This window comes from Mustela erminea, chromosome 16 (genome assembly GCF_009829155.1).
Source record: "Mustela erminea isolate mMusErm1 chromosome 16, mMusErm1.Pri, whole genome shotgun sequence".
Lineage (NCBI taxonomy): Eukaryota > Metazoa > Chordata > Mammalia > Carnivora > Mustelidae > Mustela > Mustela erminea.
Genome location: NC_045629.1, coordinates 18,486,477 through 18,507,479, shown reverse-complemented (window position 1 = coordinate 18,507,479; position 21,003 = coordinate 18,486,477). Strand labels below are relative to the sequence as shown.

At 33.5% G+C, this 21,003-nt stretch overlaps 1 protein-coding gene across 3 annotated transcripts in view; it reads left to right on the top strand.

Annotated features, from left to right (window-relative positions):
- Nucleotides 1-20,768, top strand: part of MYBL1 (MYB proto-oncogene like 1) — a 37,731-nt gene extending 16,963 nt beyond the window's left edge. The window contains exons 6-16 of one of the 3 annotated variants that reach the window (XM_032316629.1): nucleotides 2,592-2,766; nucleotides 4,934-5,005; nucleotides 5,743-5,847; nucleotides 9,478-9,576; nucleotides 10,637-11,005; nucleotides 13,136-13,278; nucleotides 13,798-13,912; nucleotides 17,881-17,997; nucleotides 18,091-18,195; nucleotides 18,639-18,818; nucleotides 20,131-20,768. In XM_032316629.1, coding sequence (XP_032172520.1) covers nucleotides 2,592-2,766; nucleotides 4,934-5,005; nucleotides 5,743-5,847; nucleotides 9,478-9,576; nucleotides 10,637-11,005; nucleotides 13,136-13,278; nucleotides 13,798-13,912; nucleotides 17,881-17,997; nucleotides 18,091-18,195; nucleotides 18,639-18,818; nucleotides 20,131-20,259 — 1,609 coding nt within the window. In that variant the 3' untranslated portion in view covers nucleotides 20,260-20,768. Of the gene's footprint in view, nucleotides 1-2,591; nucleotides 2,767-4,933; nucleotides 5,006-5,742; nucleotides 5,848-9,342; nucleotides 9,577-10,636; nucleotides 11,006-13,135; nucleotides 13,279-13,797; nucleotides 13,913-17,880; nucleotides 17,998-18,090; nucleotides 18,196-18,638; nucleotides 18,819-20,130 lie in introns of all 3 variants that reach the window. The other 2 variants (XM_032316628.1, XM_032316630.1) reach the window with 2 other exon arrangements.
- The last annotated feature ends 235 nt before the right edge of the window (nucleotides 20,769-21,003 follow it).

Sequence of the window (21,003 nt, the reverse complement as noted above, 5' to 3'; positions counted from 1 at the left end):
TATCTTGGCTGTAAATAATGCTGCAGTGAACATGGGTGTGCATATATTTTTGTATTAGTGTTTTTGTTTTTTTCACATAAATTTCCAGAAATGGAATTACTGGATCATGTGTAGTTTTACTTTTAATTTTTTGTGGAATCTTCATACTGTTTTCCATGTTGGCTGTATCTTTTTGCATTCCCACCAAGAGTTCATGAAGGTTCTTTTTTTCCCACATCCCTGCCAACACTTGTTTTCTCTTGTCATTTTTAAAAAACGATTTTATTTATTCATTTGACAGAGAGATCACAAGTAGGCAGAGAGTCAGACAGAGAGAGAGGGGGAAGCAGGCTCTCTGCTCAGCAGGGATGCTGAGGCAGATGCGGGGCTCGATCCCAGGACCCTGAGATCATGACCTGAGCCGAAGGCAGCAGCTTAATCCACTGAGCCACCCAGGCGCCCCTCTTGTCATTTTTGATAGTAGCTATTCTGACCTGCATAAGGTGATAGGTCGTTTTGCTTTGTTTTGTTTATTTGACAGAGAAATAGAGAGTACAAGTAGACAGAGTGGCACACAGAGGGAGAGGGAGAAGTAGGCTCTCTGCTGAGCAGGGAGCTGATGTGGGGACCCCGGAGATCATGACCTGAGCCAAAGGCAGCCGCTTAACTGACTGAGCCACCCAGGCGCCCTGAATCATTGTGGTTTTGACCTGCATTTCCCTGATGATTAGTGAGCATCTTTTTAAGTCTATTAGCCATTTGTATGCCTTCTTTGGAGAAATATCTGTTCATGTTCTCTCCCAATTAAAAAAAATTTTTTTATATTGAGTTGTATGAGTTCTTTATGTATTTTGGATGTTAACCCCTATTGGTTATATCATTTGCAAATATCTCCTCTCATTCAGTAGGTTGCCTTTTTGTTTTATGGATGGTTTCCTTCACTGTGTAAAAGCTTTTTAGTTTGATGTAGTGCTTTTTGTTTCTGTTGCCCTTGTCTGACAGATTCAAGAAAAAACTAAACCAATGTGCAAGAGCTAACTGCCTGTTTACTTTGAGTAGTTTTGTGGTCTCTGGTCTTATATTTAAGTATTTAATCTGTTTTGAGTTTATTTTTGTATATTGTTTATGAAAGTTGTCCAGTTTCATCCTTTCATATAGTTCTGTTTTCCTAGCACCATTTATTGATAAGACTGTTTTTTTCCCCTTTGTATGGTCTTGCCTCATTTGTTGAAGATTAATTGACTGTATAAACGTGGGTTTGTTTCTGGATTCTATTCTGTTCCTTTGACTTATGTTTCTGTTTTGTGTCATTACCATACTGTTTTGATTACTATCACTTTGTAGTGTTGTTTGAAATCTGGGAATGAGATACTTCCAGCTTTGTTCTTCTCTCTAAAGATTGCGTTGGTTAGTAGGGGCCTTTTGTGGTTCTGTACAAATTTTAGGATTATTTGTTCTAGCTCTATGAAAATGCCATTGGTATTTTGGTAGGGATTGCATTGAATCTGTATATTGCTTTTTGTGGTATGCACATTTTAATAATTCTTTCAGTCTATAAGTGTAGTCTATCTTTCCTTTTATTTGTGCCATCTTAAGTTTCTTTCATCAGTGTCTTACAGTTTTCAGAGTACAGATCTTTAACTTCCTTGATCAGTTTTTTCCTAGGTATTATATTCTATTTGATGCAGCTGTGACTGGTATTGTTTTCTTAATTTCTTTTCGATAGTTTGTTATTAGTGTATTAGAAACACAACAGATTTCTGTGTACTGATTTTGCATCCTGCAACTTTTCTGAATTCACTTATTCTAATTTTTTTTGGTGGATTCTTTACGTGGGTTTTTTTTTTTTTTTAATATTATATATATAGTCATGTCATCAGCAAATAGTGACAGTTTTACTTCTTTTCAAATTTGGATGCCTTTTCTTTCTTTTTCGTGTTTGGTTGCCATGGCTAGGACTTCCAAAACTATGTTGAATGAAAGTGGCAAGAATGGGCATACTTGTCTTGTTCCTTATCTTAGAGGAAGAGCTTTCAGCTTTTCACCATAGACTTTGATATTAGCTGTGCATTTGTCCTGTATGACTTTTATTATGTTGAGATATGTTTCCTCTGTTGTACCCACTTTGTTGAGAGTTTTTATCATAAATGGATGTTGAATTTTATCACATACTTTTTCTGCATCTATTGAGATGATATGACTTTTATCCTTTATTTTGTTAATATGGTATTGATTGATTTTACAGATACTGAACCATCCTTGTATCCTTAGAATAAATCCCAGTTGGTTATGGTATATGATCTTTTTATGTATTGTTGAATTTAGTTTGCACTGATGTTTTTCTTCTTATTTAAATTTTTGTTTTTCTATTCTTCTCTCCTTCCACGCTGCCACGCTTTCAAATGTGAGCCTCATGAGAGCAGGGACATTCTCATCACTGCTTTATTTCCAGTTTAGAACTGTGCCTGCCTGACAGTTTATTTTTGAATCGAGAAAGTATCTAGTTTCATTATTTGTAAAAATTTGTTTTAAGCACTTTGTACACTTTATACAGTGTTAAAATTTGTGGAATCCTTTTTTTCCTTTTTAAATTATTCACTTTCATTTCTTAGGACTGATAATTCTATCAAAAACCATTGGAATTCTACCATGCGAAGAAAAGTGGAACAGGAGGGCTACTTACAAGATGGAATAAAATCAGAACGATCTTCATCGAAACTTCAACACAAACCTTGTGCGACTATGGACCATTTGCAAACCCAGAATCAGTTTTACATACCTGTTCAGGCACATATTTTTAATACCTTTATTATTTAAAAGATTTCTTTAGTTGTTATTTGGGAGGATGTTTGGTTTCTTAATACAACAGATTCAACATATATTAAGGGGAATAGACCATTAAATTTCCAAACTGCAAAAAAATTGCCATAACTAGCTGTTAAACCCTTAGTGGAGGTTTATCTCTACTTACTTTGATTGATAAATATTTTGGAAACAGACTCATTAAAATGTTTCCCTGTTTTGGTAATTTTTATATTATCCAGTTAAGAAACTTAGTATGTACATTTCCTAATGCTACCATCCTTTGAATCTTCATTTATGATTCAAAGCTTATGGTCATCTGTGCTTTAACATCCGTTGTAGTTTCCATTTAAAAAATATTTTGTGTAATTGTAGTATTGCTTATCTCTAATAGGTAAGTGTGTATAAAATGGTTTTAAGGAGAAAATAGTCAAAATCCATTCATCATTTTGGGAGGTATGGTAGATAATTAATTGGTTCTTTGATGGCACTCAACTTTGCTTTTCTCCCTAGTAACCAATCAACTAAGTCCTGTCAGTCTTTGTTTAGACAGGTTCATTAGAGTAGAGATTTCCCAAGCTCCTGATAGGGGAAGTGCATTTTCTTCTCTGCAAGAAATTAGTTTAGGAGTTTTCATAAGGTTTGTTTTATATTTTTCTGTCTGCCTATCTGTCATACCATTTTTTGTGTTGAACAATTCTTGGTTTTTATCGCATAAAATGTAAAGATTAAGTCAGGACTTAATAATAGTTTCTACCAAAAGATAAAATTTGTCTGACTGTTAAAAATCTTGTGGTCAGTATGCACAGATTTGATTTGAATTTATCTCATTAAACGGACTTTATTTTTTGGACATAAGTTTAAAAGAATCCTTTTAAAAAAGTAATGACATCTTAGTTTACAAATAGGAAAACATGTGAAGACAGTATAGTTACCTGCTGATACTCAGTACCTGAAGGTTTTTATTGTCTGTTTCTTTACATTTTTCTTTAGAGTCCTAGATTTCAGCAGCATAAACTGAAACATTCTGCTTCTGTCTTAGAAAGGTTATTTAAATTTATTTTTTAACTCATAGAAACATAGTTTTAAAAATTATTTGGGGTCAAGGGAGTGTTTAACAGTCTCAATCAAAATATGTTGGAAAATAAGGATATTTCTCGTACTTTAAGAATTGTTTATTGTACTTTTATAATTCTTGAAAAATTTGTGCATTCATAATTCAACTCATTTAAGCTACTAAAAAAATCATTCTAATTTTGACTTGAAAGAAAAAAAGGTGTGAAATACTGTCACAGATTTAAATGAAAAGATTGAGAAAAATAAGTTTCTAATTCATTGAAAGTTTAGTGATAACATACAAAGCAGGTATTGTGAAAGTTAAGTTCTATATTAGTAGTAGTTTGTGATTCTGCGTCAGATAGTGACTTAGGTAGGCATTATGGAAAATAAACAATTTCTTACTTATATTAGATTTTTAGGTTTTTGAAAATACCTTCTCATGCTTCTTTCTACCATTGCACACTAAATTTGCACGCAACCAAAATTCTTATTACAGATGCTTTGGAAAAGAAAGAAAATAATTCTTGGTCTGTTGTCAGAGTATTAAAAAGCACGAATGATTCTGACTGTTTTTCTAAGACAAGTAATAGAAGAAGCCTCTGTTTTCATATCTTTTTACACAGAGATTGGCATGGGGTGGTGGTAGGAGTAGGAGGTATGAATATTGAAAAACTTTCGTTAGTCACTGTCTTTGTGAGTGCTTCATATGGACCAAGCCCTTCCTCTGAAAGATAGAACAATTACTTTGTCTTCTTCCAGAAATAGAGCAATCCTTCTAATAGCACATTAAAAAAATAATTTGGTGGATATTGTAGATAATAGACTGATTTGCTGATAAATATTTGCCAAGTAATTCTTGTATTTCATCCAGGAGAAGATAGGTCTTTCTTAAGAGTTACTTTTCATTAATAGAGTCTAAGAACAAAGATGTAGTTATTAGAAACTATTATATAAATGAATTTTCAAAGTTAACAGAGATACTTTATGAGTTTTTAATGCTGTTATTTTGTCAAGAGTTTTCATGCTTTACCTCAGATTTTAAAAAATTATATAGTGCTATATGTATGATACTAATATTTTAATTACTTTTTAGATCCCAGGCTATCAGTATGTGTCACCCGAAGGCAATTGTGTAGAACATGTTCAGACTTCTGCGTTTATTCAGGTAACTTTTTATTTATAACCAAAAAAAAGGAAACACTTTCAAACATATATTTGAAAGTCTAATAGTTCTATTTCCTCATTCATAAAACTAGGACAAAAACAATGCTATCTGTTATGCTTATTTTGAATATTCTAACGCTAAAGGAGAAAGTTTATAAATGGGTTTGAGAAATATAAATGTACAAATGTTAGGTGGTTGACAACACCAGTGGGGTGGTCCTTTCATTTTTCCAGTGTAAAGCATTCAGGTTGTATTTTTCTTAAATTGGATAAATTGTGCATACATGTGATTTAATAAAACAGACTCCAGACATTAATTTCTAAATTAATATAGATGATACAGTATAAGTTTTTTTTCATGCATTTGTTTATTTATTTAGTTTTTTATGCATTTGAATTTCCTAATTCTGGGGGCATCTGGCTAGCTTAGTCGTTAGAGCATGTGGCTCCTGATCTCAGGCTCATGAGTTTGAACCCCATGTTGAGGGTAGAGATTACTTAAAAATAAATAAATAAATAACATAAATTTCCCAAATCTTTTCTGTTAAGTTGAAAATATTTAGATACCAGAGAGATTGTGATATTGAACATTTGGTATTTAGTTGTATTAACCTTTATCAGAGAAAATAGATTTTATGTTGCATAGAAGATAAAAATTAGAGCAGTAATAATAATAGTAGTAATAATAAAACAGTTGTTTAAGTAGCATGTCTTTCTCTTTTATTTAACTTATTTTAGCCACCCTTCATTGATGAAGATCCTGATAAGGAAAAAAAAATAAAGGAACTTGAGTTGCTTCTTATGTCAGCTGAGAATGAAGTTAGAAGAAAGCGAGTTTCATCGGTAAGAAATAAGCTTTAGTGTTTAGATTTTGTAGAATCCTTTATGTGTTTTTATAGTTTTCATTAGCATTGACTTTCATGTACTAATATACTATTCAGTATGCCTTCAGATTTTAATGTGGATGAAAAACAGTTTTTCTATTTTGCAGTGTTGAGATTGCCTGATTTTGATATACAAAACTTTAAACATATTTTACAATGTTCTGTATTAAGATGTTTCTTGAGTTGTAAATGTCAAGCAGACTTAAAGTGTGATCTTCAATATGTATATACATATTTGTGAAAATGATGTGCAATTTAGAATAGACTTTGCCTTTATTATGATTTTTGGCTCTTTATTTTAGACATTCCTGGTAATGATAGCTTTAATAGAAAAAAATGTTTGAAAAATAAAGAATTTAATAGATGTGTAGAGGTTTATGTGCTTCTAAATTGCTTTTATTCTGTCCTTGAGCATTTTTTCCTATTTACTATATTATGAATACAAATTTGGTAAATTGGAAAAAAAATAACTTAAGAAATTATAGGGAAAGGGCACATTTAAATTTTTTTTTTTTTTAAGATTTTGTTTATTTATTTGACAGACAGAGATCACAGGTAGGCAGAGAGGCAGGCAGAGAAAGAAGGGAAGCAGGCTCCCTGCTGAGCAGAGAGCCCGATGTGGTGCTGGATCCTAGGACCCTGGGATCATGACCTGAGCCGAAGGCAGAGGCTTTAACCCACTGAGCCACCCTGGCACTCCTCTTTAAAGAAATTTTTATATGAATATTGGTTGATGGGAACAATTAAGAGTATTAAATTAGGATAAATGGTATTCATTCTAGCCAAGTTGGGCTATGTTAGATGAATTAAAAGAAAGAAAGTTTATACTTAAATGACAATTTTAAGTTTTTGCATTTAGGAAAAGGTTATTTTTGGTTTGGGAGTTAATGAGGGGACTGTCCATTCACAGTGACTGGGAACTAATACAAAATTACTAAATAGAATAACTGAGTTCTTGAAATAGTGTTACGAGGCAACTGGTGATGACTTTATACCATTTCAAAGTGTTAATAAAAACATTTGTTAACTGTAACAGACAAGATGCATGCCATAGGAAGCATAGTTTTTGTTTTGCAATTGCAAAAATAATTGACAAATAAAAAGACATGAAGTGCACTTATTTTAAAATTAATTTTGATTTTATTAAGAAATAAACAGTTATGGTTGGAGAGTCCACATTTCTGGATAATTATATCATGTTTAAACCATTTTTAATTTTTTTGATAGTTTCTGTCATTTAGGAATGACAGGAATGATAGGAAGATCTAACTAGCTAAAAGATATGGCATTTTGCTTTAAAATGAAGAGAGCTATTAATTTTTTCTTTTTAGAACTTATTTATCTAAAATCCACTCTTGTAAATATCTGGTTAGAGATTCTAGATTTTAGAGGGAAGTTGCTACACCCAGTGGAGTAGAGTCCATATACATATAAAGTATTCTTAAAAGTATTTGATAGTAATTATTGTCATTTTACTGAGTATCCATTATGTTCGACCATTATAGATGTGTTTTATGTATTCTCAGTAATCTTTATGTTAATTCTGCAGAGTAGGTAGTTGTTAGAAATTCCTATTCAGGTGAGTCTGAATGCAACCCTGTGGTTTTTCCATTGGGCCTAGTCATCTTTTTGGATCTTTTTCCCACCTCCAAATTTAATTGAAATGCATATGGCTTGCAACCTATCTCCGGAAAGTGACTGCAAACTCAGAAGTTGTCTATGCTAATAAGAGTACTTTAGTTTCTTTTATTTTGGAGAAACTTTGAAACAGGTGGAACTTATTTTACAACAATATTGGAAATTTTTTCACCTTACTTGAAACTTAACATTTTGCTATTGTTACTATCTAGCACATTCTAGTAATTTTTATTTTTAAAAATGATAGGGACCATTTATTGAGTACTTCCTATGACCTGCTCCGTTTCCGACCTGGGCCGGTTCACCCCTCCTTAGGCAACCTGGTGGTCCCCCGCTCCCGGGAGGTCACCATATTGATGCCGAACTTAGTGCGGACACCCGATCGGCATAACGCACTACAGCCCAGAACTCCTGGGCTCAAGCGATCCTCCTGCCTCAGCCTCCCGAGTAGCTGGGACTACAGGCGCGCGCCACGGCGCCCGGCTGAGTACTTCCTATGGATAGGACAATGGGCTTTCTAAAATATGGTAGTTACTAGCCCCATTTAATTTTAAATGAAATTTAAAAATTCAGTTCCTCAGGTGCACTAGTCACATTTTGGTTGCTCTTACAGCTAGTGCCTCTCATAATGAGAAGTTTCAGATACAAGAACATTTTCAGCATCTCTGAGAGTTCTATTGGATAGAGCTATATACTTTACATATTTTTCCCAAGTTTTATTGAAATAGGACTTATAGCACTGTATGTTTAAGGTATATAGCATAATAAATTGACTTATATATATTGTGAAATGATTACCACAATAAGTTTAGTTAACATCTGTCATCCAATATAGGTACAAAACAGAAAAAGAAAAGAAAAAGGGAAAAATACTTTCTCCTTGTAATGAGAACTCTTAGGATTCACTCTTAACAACTTTTGAATTACATATTGTTTCTTAACCATGACCCTTCAAGGTCTCCTTTCTTGCTTTTTATTATGAGACAGTAGGAAGCTAAGCTCAAAAGATAAGTAAATTGCCCACTGTACCTCTTCAGAGAGATAAAAATGACACAGTCTCTGACTTCAAAGGATTTATTCTGCAATGAAGACACAAGAAATAGGAAGTAGTGTGAGAAAATAAGTCACAAAGTTTTATGGGGGCACATATGAGACTTATCCAAGGTTTAGGTAGTCAGAGAAGGGTTCCTGGAAGAAATCCTATTTGAGCTCATTCTTGAAAGGCAATAATTATATTCTAGCAAAGTAGATGAACTGGACATTATTGTAAGTGGAAGGTAAAAGTGGATGATGAGATGGAGCACTTTCCAATATTTGAAGTGTATCTTAAATGAAGAATAAAAGTTTTCCCTGGTCAGTGTTGGAGAGCATTCTAGATAAAAGGAGCAGTAGTACGTGCAAAGGCATTTTAGGATCAAAGAATAACCCCTGTGGGAATTGCAACAACAATAGTTGGGTATTTGGTATTCCCTGAAAGGAGAACAAATGAGTGAAAGTGTTGGGAGATGAAGGGTAAAAGGTAGAGAGAGACCACATTCTGGGAGCTTGAACTTTATGTTGTATACATGTGCTAGTTTTATCTTACCATGACTTTATAAATTAAAAACAATTTAGTCAGAAAAAAGAAATAGAGACAAGAGATTTAATGAAAAAAAAGTTTACATCCATTTTGAGGCAAGACAATGTATTTGCTATTATATTTTTTAGCTGAAATGTTGTGAAGTATGTTATCCTAGAAAAAACTCTTACTTAAAAGCCAAATTTATGCCTAGGTTGAGAATGACAAATAATACTCACATTTCTTTTGTACTTTTAGCAACCTGGAAGCTTTTCTAGCTGGTCTGGTAGTTTCCTCATGGATGATAGCATGTCTAATACTCTAAATAGCCTCGAGGAGCACACTAGTGAGTTTTACAGTATGGATGAAAATCAAACTCTGTCTGCTCAGCAGAATTCACCCACAAAGTTCCTGGCCGTAGAGGCAAATGCTGTGCTGTCCTCTCTACAGACCATCCCGGAATTTGCAGAGACTCTAGAACTTATTGAATCTGTAAGTTTGAAATTGTGAGATATCAAAAGCTCAATTTTAGTTACATGGTTTCATGTTCAGAAACTTAGTTTAAGGGACACTGACCAGTTTTATTTTAAGCATTCCTTTATATGTCATGCTTAATTTTATTCTGATTTTTTGCAATGGCTTTTGGGAAAAACAAAAAACTTTATATCTATCTCAATATGTACTTGGTCTAAAATTTTTAAAGAATAAATTTAATAATTTGTTTTTTATTATACAAGTTGTACAGATATATTAGAGAGAGTTGGAAATTAGACAAAACTGTAAAGAAGAAAAATCCTCCAGAAGCCCAGAGTTAATAATTTGAAGTATTTTCTTTCAGGCTGTGTATTATACATATAAAATATATATACGTGCATATATTTTTAAACCAAAAGATACTTTTATGTATTGTTTGTGGATTTTTCTTCTACATTATATCATAAACATGTATTTGGTTTCTTAACTGTTTTTTAAACTTCAATTTTAATGACTTCATACTATTCTATCATATGAATGTAACAAAATTTATTTACTCAGTGTACTATTATTGAACATTTAGATGGTATCCAGTTTTTCAGTATTAAAAATTACAGAATATATTATGTAAACCCTTCTGTAAAATCATGATTATTTCCTTAGGTTAGACTGAATTTCTGGATCCAAGTGTATGACTATTTTGGAGATGTTCCATATACATTACCATATTATATCAAATTTGATAGTATTTTTCTGATGTGGAATAGAGTGAAGCTTTATGAATGATATTCTTTGATAATAACTTAAAATAATTTGTTCTTTTTACTTAAGATATTTTGACAGTAAGCATCAGCTATTGAATTAGATGAAATATTATTTCAGAATGTTCCAAATTGGAATTGTAGTAAAACCATAATGTGTTCCTCTCAAATAGTCTTTCTTTAAAAAAAAAAAAAAAAAGTTGAGTAAGAAAAGAAAAAATGAGTAGTTAACTTTGTAAAAGTCGTCTTTCTGTGTTCAAAATCACATTTGACTAGTTTAAAGCATTAGCTTTAGTTAAGGATTTATTTTATTGCAGGATCCTGTAGCATGGAGTGATGTTACCAGTTTTGATCTTTCTGATACTGCTGCTTCTCCTGCCAAGTCCACCCCAGTCAAACTAATGAGAATTCAACACAACGATGGAGCCATGGAATGTCAATTTAATGTCAGCCTTGTACTTGAAGGGAAAAAAAACAGTTGTAATGGTGCAGACAGTGAGGCTGTTCCTGTAACATCCCCAAATGTGGCCAAGTTTAGCACTCCACCAACCATTCTCAGAAAGAAGAGAAGAATGCGAGTGGGTCAGTCCCCCAGCAGCGAACATAGCGATGGCTCTTTCACTGATGGCAGTAATACAGCACTAAAACACACACCAGTGAAAACACTACCATTTTCTCCTTCACAGGTAGTGGGTTGTTTTTGTTTGTTTCCAAATGTTGGTGAGCTCAACTACATTAGATCCTTAATATCCTTACTAGCAGTTTGTTGCTTTGATAACACATAAAAATGGATAAGGTATTTAAATGTATACACGAGAGTGCTAAGCTCTGGTAGATCAGAAGCTGTCTCATAAGGTGTAGTAGTTACATTATAGTATCTTAAAAATTTTAGAGCTAAAAGGGATATTTTAGATAAGTACTTGTACATCTTTATAGGACTCATCAGGAAAGAAGCCCAGAAAGGTAAAATGGTTTGTCCACAGTTATCTGTCAGAGTTGAGACTGAGATCCAGTTTCCTGATTAACTGTTCAACAGATATCAGGTATACATCCATAGACAACTGCTCACTGTAAGAATTTCATGTGTCTGAAGGTTTTCTAAGGATGTCAAGAACAGATACCCACTTTCTCTTGGAGTTATGTCCTTGGGCAGTAGATATTTACAAGAGATACAAGGCAAACTATTTTTCTTAATGAATACTGTATTCCAGGTTGTATGCCAAACACTCTTCTTATAGCATCTCAGTTAATCCTCTTCCAAAACACCGCGGGAGTTAGGTGGAACAACTTCGGAAGTTAAGTAATTTGTCCACAGTCCGTTAGTAAGAGAAGGAAGCTGATGTTTGTGCCTGAAAGTGTCTTGGTAGAGGTTAAAAAGTTTTATGGACAAAGAAGGAAGTTTAATGGTCAAATAAACTTGGAAGATGCTGGGATATTATTGGAGATGTCCTTTGATGCTAAGAAGTTGGAGAATCTAACTGTACATAAACACTTGTTCTCTGAAAATTATTTCCCCTGTGCTTCAAGGGATGCCATTTACACAGACTACAGTTTGAATAGTTGCATTTTCTGATACCACCCCAGCTCTCAAAGTTACAAAGCATCTGAGGAGGTTTTGAGAGCATTTGACTACTAATTTTATGGCTAAATGTATTGTAAATATTAGGAGCTGGAAGTGTTAGAGCTAGGATTCATTCCAGTTACAAGTAGCCTTAACGTGGCAGGCCTGGGTAGCTCAGAGGGTTAAGCCTCTGCCTTTGGCTCATGTCATTGTCTCAGCATCCTGGGATCAGCCAAGCATCAGGTTCTCTGCTCGGTGGGGAGCCTGCTTCCTCCTCTCTTTCTGCCTGCCTCTCTGCCTACTTGTGATCCCTCTCGTTCTTTCAGATAAATAACTAAAAACAAAAACATAAACAAAAAAAACCCCAAGTAGCCTTAACGTAATTTCCACTTCTTCCTACCAGTGTTTCTATTCCATTGGCTACAAAAGTCAATTGGTATTTCATGATTATATGTAAGTTAAGATTCAGTGAGTAAATTGTGTCCTTTAGAAACTGGAATCTTTTTTTTTTTTTTTTTTAAAGATTTATTTATTTATTTATTTGACAGAGAGAGAGAGAAAGAGAGAGAGTGGGAACACAAGTAGGGGGAGTGGGAGAGGGAGAAGCAGGTGCCTCGCTGAGTAGGCAGCCTGATACGGGACTTGATCCCAGAACCCTGGGATCATGACCTGAGCTGAAGGCAGACTCTTAACGACTGAGCCACCAGGCGCCCCTAGAAAATGGAATCTTGCTAGCAATTCTGTAGTAGATTTTTGGGACAGCTATATTATCAGCAAAGCATTATTATTTTCAGAATTCAAAGAATTCTCAAGAAAAAGATACCTAAAATATTAATAACCATGCATATTAATAAAATAATAAAATTTTTCCAGTTACACTGTTATGTGAAACTGTTAAATTTAACATAGCAGCTATTTATGGTTTCTATAGATTTTTATTTGATAATACAGTTTTCAAATTATTTTACTGTGTTTTGTAACTTTCGAATATTTGTTGAGCAACTATTTATTGAATACCTATTATATGCTAAACACTTAAAAGATCTGGGGAAGCAGTGATAAACAACATTAAAATTTCTGCCCTCATGGAGCTTAATTTTCCTGAAGTGGAATGTAAATGAAATGTTATTAATTCTTTTCTAGAAGGAATGGAGAAATATCTTCTATTTGAAAATATCTTTGAAAATCCTATCAGTTTAATATTTCTGTAGGGATTTTAACATTCTAGAAATTGTCTTTAAATGCTCTTTTTTAGTTTTTCAACACATGCCCTGGAAATGAACAAATTAATATAGAAAATCCTTCATTTACATCAACCCCTATTTGTGGGCAGAAAGTTCTCATTACAACTCCTCTTCACAAGGAAACAACCCCCAAAGATCAAAAGGAAAATGTAGGGTAAGTGAGAAAATGGGAAGCACAATTTTAGATTAATGAGGTGCTTGGCTGGCTCAGTCAGTGGAGGATGAGAGTCTTGATCTTGGGGTTGTCACTAGACGCCCCACATTGAGCATAGGGTTACCTATAAATAATAATAAAAATGACTTTGTTTAAAAAAAGCTTTTCATCTATTTATCCTAATCCTGATTCATATAGGACTTAGAATTGAAAAAAAAGATCATAACCTTATGTTTCATTCCCACTGACTGAAAACCAGCTACAGGTAATGGAAAACTTTGATATGAAGCAAAATAACATTTTTAGTACTTTTTTCTACATTTGTCTTTTTCTATTTTAAGATGATTGATTGGAGTAAGAATTAGTTTAGGCAAGCTACTTATAAAATAGTCCTGGAATGTTTAAATAAAACGTGTATGCTAGAAAAGTTTAGTGTATGCTTTTATCATGGGTTTGCCTTCCTTAACTCTTATAGAATCAAATTTTGACTGTAATACAAATATCTAAATGATTGGCTAGGTTTAGAACACCTACTATTAGAAGATCTATATTGGGTACCACACCAAGAACTCCTACGCCTTTTAAGAATGCGCTTGCTGCTCAAGAGAAAAAATATGGACCTCTTAAAATTGTGGTATGTATATTCTTCTTATTTTTAAGAAATATCCTGATCTTAATAAAAATTTTTTTGATCTTTATCTTTGATTTTTTTATATTTTGAAAAGATGTTCACTGAAATTAGTAAAAAGTTTATTTCTTGATTTATAAATTTGAATTTGTTGTATGAATCTTTTCCCTTGACTTGTAAATAAACCTTTGCTTGGCTTGTTTGGAATTCATACTTTTTTACATTAAGTCATATAGAGAAAGCAAATCAAGTGTCAGTTGGACCCTTTCCTTAATATTAAAACCCACCTTTTAGTAGTTTCTGTGGTGGATACCTGCAGTAGAATAAAGTAATTTTAATATTTTGATATACATAAGCACTTTCCTAATAATATTTATGACTGATTGATCAGGATACCTCTTTAAAGTTCAGTTTACTCTTCTATTCAATGGAGATCATAAAACACATCCCAGAGGGTTATTTCTGGAGATTAAAAAGATAGGTGAAATAAAGGGGTTGGTGCTAAGTTTCATAGAGCATGTACTTACTTGCTGCGATGATTAATCATGGTAGCAATAGTAGTTCATAAATGGAGGTAGAAAGTGTTATCTGTGCTTTTAGATATATAGTCAACTTTGAAATATGTTAGATGAAAACGATGGGCATTCTAATTCTAGGTAGATACAGGTCTCTGACAAGTTAGGTTCATTAAAACTAAAATATTTTAAAAATATTGGTCACTTCTAGGCGAGGTTAGTTATATTCCTATATTTTTAGTCATATTTTGACAAGATTCATTCATTCTAATTTGCTTGATTTAATCAGTTTTCTACCAAAAGGAATGTCATACCCTCAAATCTTCTGCTCTTTTCCTTCTTTTGAAAATATTGGTTAGAGGGTACATAGTAGGACTGATGAAATTTTTTTGTCCCCTAGCACCTTAGACTGCTGTGAATAATTATATTCTTTTTAGCTGTCTGGACTTTTATTTGTGCATGTACACATAACGAAAGTGAGATCACACTTTATGTACTACCTTGTAATTTTTTTAAGTTAATGTGTATATATGTATCTCATAATTTTTAATATTTGTATTATATTCCACTATATGGAATTACCTAATTGATTAGACTAATCTGTTTCAGTGTTTTGCCATTCATTTAAAATGCATCATTATTTCAACAAGCTAATAGGTACCAGGCACTGCGCTAGGCTTCGGGGATGTAATGTTGAACCTGTCAGATATGTTGTCTGTTTTCTTAGGAGTGTGTACCTAATTGGGAGATAGACAAACAGTGATTTAAAGGCATGTAAGAATTCTACAGTGCCTCAGGGTCATTTGTTCAGCATATAAATTGAATAAAAATTGTTACTTTAATAATAGCACATGAGAAATCAGGTTTTTAAGTGACCTCAAGTCCTTGGCAGTTTGTTCTCATTTGGAAGAATTTATCCATTGCCAAAACAGATTATTTTCATCAGCAATTTAAGATAAAAAGAAAATAATGATTTAATAATTTTCTAAAATATCTATATGTTCATACATTTGTTTGCAGGAAGCTCACTTTTCGCTTTTTTTCCTCCTATTCCTTCTCCAGTTATTATTTACTGAGTACCTACAATATGCTATTTAGTTTGCTTTTCTTTTTTTTTAATTTTATTTCTTTATTTGTCAGAGAGAGAGAGAGAGAGAGAGCACAGGCAGAGGGAGAAGCAGGCTCCCCACTGAGCAAAGGATTCCCCATGCAGAACTTGATCCCAGAACCCTGGGATCGTGACCTGAGCCAAAGACAGACACTTAACCAACTGAGCCACCCACGTGTCCCTAACCATTTAGTTTTCTCATGTATCTTACTATGAGTCACATGCATTTCTTACAGAGGGTTACGGAATTTTTCTTTTCTTTCTTTTTTCTTTTTTTTTTAAATTTATTTATTCAACAGAGAGAGACACACAGAGAGAGGGAACACAAGCAGGGGGAGCAGGAGAGGGGGAAGCAGGCTTCCCAGTGAGCAGGGAGCCTCATGTGGGCCTTGATCCCAGGACCCTGGGGTCATGACCTGAGCAGAAGGCAGCCGCTTAATGACTGAGCCACTCAAGCGCCCAAGTACCTGTTGTTTTCTTAATAAACATTGATTTTTCTAATGTTTGCTGAAGATCATTCAAAAGACTAAAAACTCTGGAAATTCTTTAAATATAAATCTAAATGTTGGTAGTATCAAACACAAGTATTAAGTATAGTAGTTCTTTTCTTTGTCACATTAGGACAATTAAGAGAATAATTCTTGGATGCCTGGGTGGCTCAGTCAGTTAAGCACCTGCCTTCAGCTCAGGTCATGATCCCGGGGTCCTGGGATCAAGTCCTGCATTGGGCTCCCTGCCCAGTGGAGAACTACTTCTCCCTCTCCCTCTGCCTGCTGTACTGCCTACTTGTGCTTTCTATCTCTTTAAAATAAATAAAATTTTAAGAAAAAAAAAAAAAGAATAATTCTTGGTAGTGAATGAATTCATCTGTGTCTTAGGCACTTCTCTAGGACATTTGTATTCTTATGAGGGAGAAACAAATCATAGATTTTTTTTTGTTTTAAAGAGTACCTAATCAATGTTCTTTGTGAAATATAATCCTTAAAACAAAAGCTCTTGGAGCATTACATGGAAATACTGATATAATTCCTGCATGTCTCAGGCTGTAGATGCAAGCACTTGAGAAATTCTCTTTCCATTATTAAAGCTTTTGTAAGTGCTGTGAAATCTCATTTATACATAAATGTTATTCTCCCTAGTTTTGTTGACTGGTAATATAAGCTGCTGATCGTTCTATGCAGTCAGTTTGTTCTTTAGTGATTACTTTTTTTTTTTTTTTTTAAAAGCAGATCTGAGGTATGGTAGGTGTCATTTGATATAATTAAAAACATTTTTCCCGGGGCGCCTGGGTGGCTCAGTGGGTTAAGCCGCTGCCTTCGGCTTGGGTCATGATCTCAGGGTCCTGGGATCGAGTCCCGCATCGGGCTCTCTGCTCAGCGGGGAGCCTGCTTCCTCCTCTCTCTCTCTCTCTGCCTGCCTCTCTGCCTACTTGTGATCTCTCTCTGTCAAATAAATAAATAAAATCTTTAAAAAAAAAACAAACAAACATTTTTCCCGGGGGCGCCTGGGTGGCTCAGTCAGCTGGGCATCCAGCTCTTGATTTCGGCTTAGGTCATGGTTTCAGGATCCTGAGGTTGAACCCCAAGTGGGTCTGTGCATGAAGCCTGCTTATGGTTCTCTCTCTCCCTTTCCCAATGCTCCATGCCCCACATGTGTGTGCTCTCTCTTTCTAAAACAAACCAACCATTTTTCTGACTTAAATGGTAGACCTAGATATTTGATTGGAAGCTAGGTAAATAATATTTTGAGACTATTTCACTATTCAGCCCATACTCAAGTTTCGTAAATAGACACACCATACATAGACACACCACACACTACTTCTTGAACACTATCTCAGCTCCAAGCTTGAGGCTAGATGAACAGAGATATACACAAAAATGAAAAAGATGTGCTCACTGCTCTTAAGTAGCTCAAACATTTAATGGTAAGAGAAATGTGTTAACTAGTAATTATAATAAGTGTAATAAAAGTAGAATAAGGAGAACTAGTGTAGTCCCAATTTGTTCTTTGCTTCTTATTTTTCCTATTTTTATATAAAAATATTTGGGAAATAATCTCTTATCTGTTTAATTCTGAGGCTCCTGATTGAAGAAGGAGCTACAGTAGGTTCCCCAGGAGGAGGAAGCTAGAATGAAGCCTAGAGTGAAAAAAGTGTCACACTACATTCAGTGCTTGCAATGTACAGTATTATTTTTGCCATAAAACTGATTAGTTAATTCATTCAACTTAGGTATCTACAGGGACTGGGAGAAAATTATGCCAATAATGAAAAAGTATTAAAGATGTATACATGGGGGAAAAGGAAATTTCTATAAAAGACTCTTTAATAACTCTTAAAAACAATTTAGTCACAGCCACTTGCCTTCTTGGAAGAAGATATTCGGGAAGTTTTAAAAGAAGAAACTGGAACAGATATATTCCTCAAAGAGGAAGATGAACCTGCTTATAAAAGCTGCAAACAGGAGGTAATCTTTCAATATTATTGTTAATAAAAGTCTTTATTTTAAAAATAAAAGTGACTTTAACATAATGTTTCTATTGTAAATTATTCATTCTAGCATACAGCTTCTGTAAAGAAAGTCAGAAAATCACTAGTCTTAGATAATTGGGAAAAAGAAGAACCAGGTACTCAACTATTGACTGAAGACATTTCAGACATGCAGGTTTGTGAAGAATTTTTTTGTTGTTAAGATGATTGCTTTAAGTCCTGCTGGTTCTGGTTTCTTACTCATTGTGTGGTTAGTTCATTAGAGATTGATAAAGAGTTTTCTTTAGTATTTATATTGCTTACTTCAGAAAGACACTACTAACTGTAGAGAATATTGTATTTACTTTCTTGCTTTTTATATTTGTTTTGTTTTGAGAGGAGTTCACGCTCTTATGTATGATGTCAAAAAATGGTAGTTCTCAAAACTTTAAATTTCAATATTTATCTTTGGTTAATTTCTGAAATATTTAATTTTACTACATTTCTAGAAATTTCGTTGGAGCCAAAAGCTTTCTTGGAGGGAAATGAACAGGACTTCCACCACCACTTACTCAGTAGTCCCTCTATTTGCCTCCATTTTTGAATTGGTTATTTTCCTCTTTCTTTTTTCTCTCTTAGTCAGAAAATATATTTACAACATCTTTATTAATGATACCATTATTGGAAATACATGACAATAGGTGCAACTTGACTCCTGAAAAACAAGATATAAACTCAACCAACAAAACATATACACTTAATAAAAAGAAACCAAACCCTAACACTTCTAAAGTTGTCACATTGGAAAAGAACCTTCAGGTATGAATTTATAAGTTTCTTTCAGTGATTTTTGTTGTTGTTTATTCAGTTATCATTTTGGACTTACTGATCACAAATTATACCTTTTCTTTTTAGATTCAAAACTGACTATAATAGTAACTAAACATTCATCATTATTCTGTCACTCAAACTAAATTTGGGTTTTTGAGAGACTCATTCATCAGCACATATAAATTAAAAAATTGAAGTTGTAGCCAGAGTCTCTTCTGGTGATTTCTTAAGCATGATTTCATTTTTAAACTAAAGATACCTAAGTCTCTTTCTGGCATCTCTTCTGTAACAAATATGTGTAGCCCTAATTGCTATCTTGAAAGGGTAAGTGGTTGGAAGCAGTTTCAGCTTGATTTTGTTGGTACAGTTGTTTCCAGTGAACTTTTTGGCTCAGAAGTTATAAAACAAAATTCTTTTTTTTCTGTTGCTATGCAGCCATTATGTCGCTGTAAATGAAGACTGGAAGATTTTTTACTACATTATCTTAAGAATTCAACCCAGCTAGTTTGAGAGTTCATTGAGGAAGAAGTTATCTTCTTTATACCCCAGTGACTGCAGCACTAGCATTCCTGACATTTAAGCAGTCCTTGAAAACATCTTTGGCAATCAGATGTTGCCACCTCATCTCTGTCTTTAGCTGCTGCCCTTCAAAGAGCTTTGTAGCACATTCTCTTAGTCCATTTTAAATGGTTTGATTTCCCAGTGTTCAACACAGAACTTTTCAGGAAAATATATTATGTAGCAGGTCATATACCTATAATGTAGTAATCTTTATAATAAAGGAAGAAAACCAAGGAAGCAAACACAAACTTGATCTTGTATTATGAATATATTTCCTAATTTGCAAAACATAAAGCATTCTTGGCTCATTTTTTGACATTACATCCTCTCTTTAAATCCTTAGCAAAATTTTAAAGCAATAAAGACTTGACATTTCTTTCTGTGTTAAGACTGATTTGAATTGTGGGGGTTGTGGGTAGAGAATTTTTAATTGCCTCCACAGGTCTATGAACAATGTAGGTAGTTAAAAAAGATGGACCTTTAAAAAATAAAAATTATTTAATTAAAAAAAGAGAAAAAGATGGACTTTAAAAAATTGACCATAAATATTTCAGTATGCATTTTTAAAACATTGTTTAATAAGAAATATCACAGTGCCATCATCAAAACTGTTTACAGTGATTATTTATCATTAAATATCCATTTGGTTGAAATAATTGACTTAAAAGTGTAATGAATTATAAAGTGGAATGGATAGTTATTTTAGTTCTTCACATCACTATTAATGTTTCCTTCATAGTCAAACTGTGAATGGGAAACAGTGGTTTATGGGAAGACGGAAGACCAACTTATCATGACTGAACAAGCAAGAAGATATTTGAGCACCTACACAGCTACCAGCAGTACTTCAAGAGCTCTCATACTGTAATTGTTATTAAAATTGATGAAATGCCCTACTTTTACTGTATTCTGTACTAAATTAGGTTGCAATGAAATTTTTGTCAATTAATTGTTTTTAAAGTTTTAATGTAACCCTAAAACGGTTTGCATCTTTTTTCATATTGGGCAGGCACGATGCCCAGCCACTTAAGTAAGGGGTTGGTAATTTCATAGTTAATTTTTTAAGAGATGAGATTTTAAAAAATCGTTTCTAAAAGAATAAGATGGGAAGACCGTGTTAGAATGTTATAAATATCCTAAAAGTAAATTCTCACATATTTTCTTCAGAAGATGTATGTTCCTACTCTCTTGATGCTGCAGTTTTGTAACAAATAGGTTATGAGTATGTGTGATTTCTGTATGTGGGAAGCACACATGGTTTTATGAAGTACTTTTGCCTACGTGCTGACTGACTTAGGCTACCATTTACAAAGAAATACAGTGGAAAGAAATTGAAAAGAAGGAGAGAAAGTTGCACTACTAATTTTTGGTATTTTTCAAAAACTATAAAATTAACTACAGTGTTAAATGTATTTATTTGAGCATAGTACTAAAAAAAAAAGCATTGATAAAGGTTTTTTTCCTTATTAGTAAAGAGTCAGTATTTTCTTCATAAATCTCAGAAGAGCTGAGAGTTTTGTTGAATGTATTGTACAGTATGTAGGAGCAAGAAGACTTTGTAAATTGGAAAGTCTTTTTATAATTTATTTTCATTTTTAAAGCTTAAATGTAG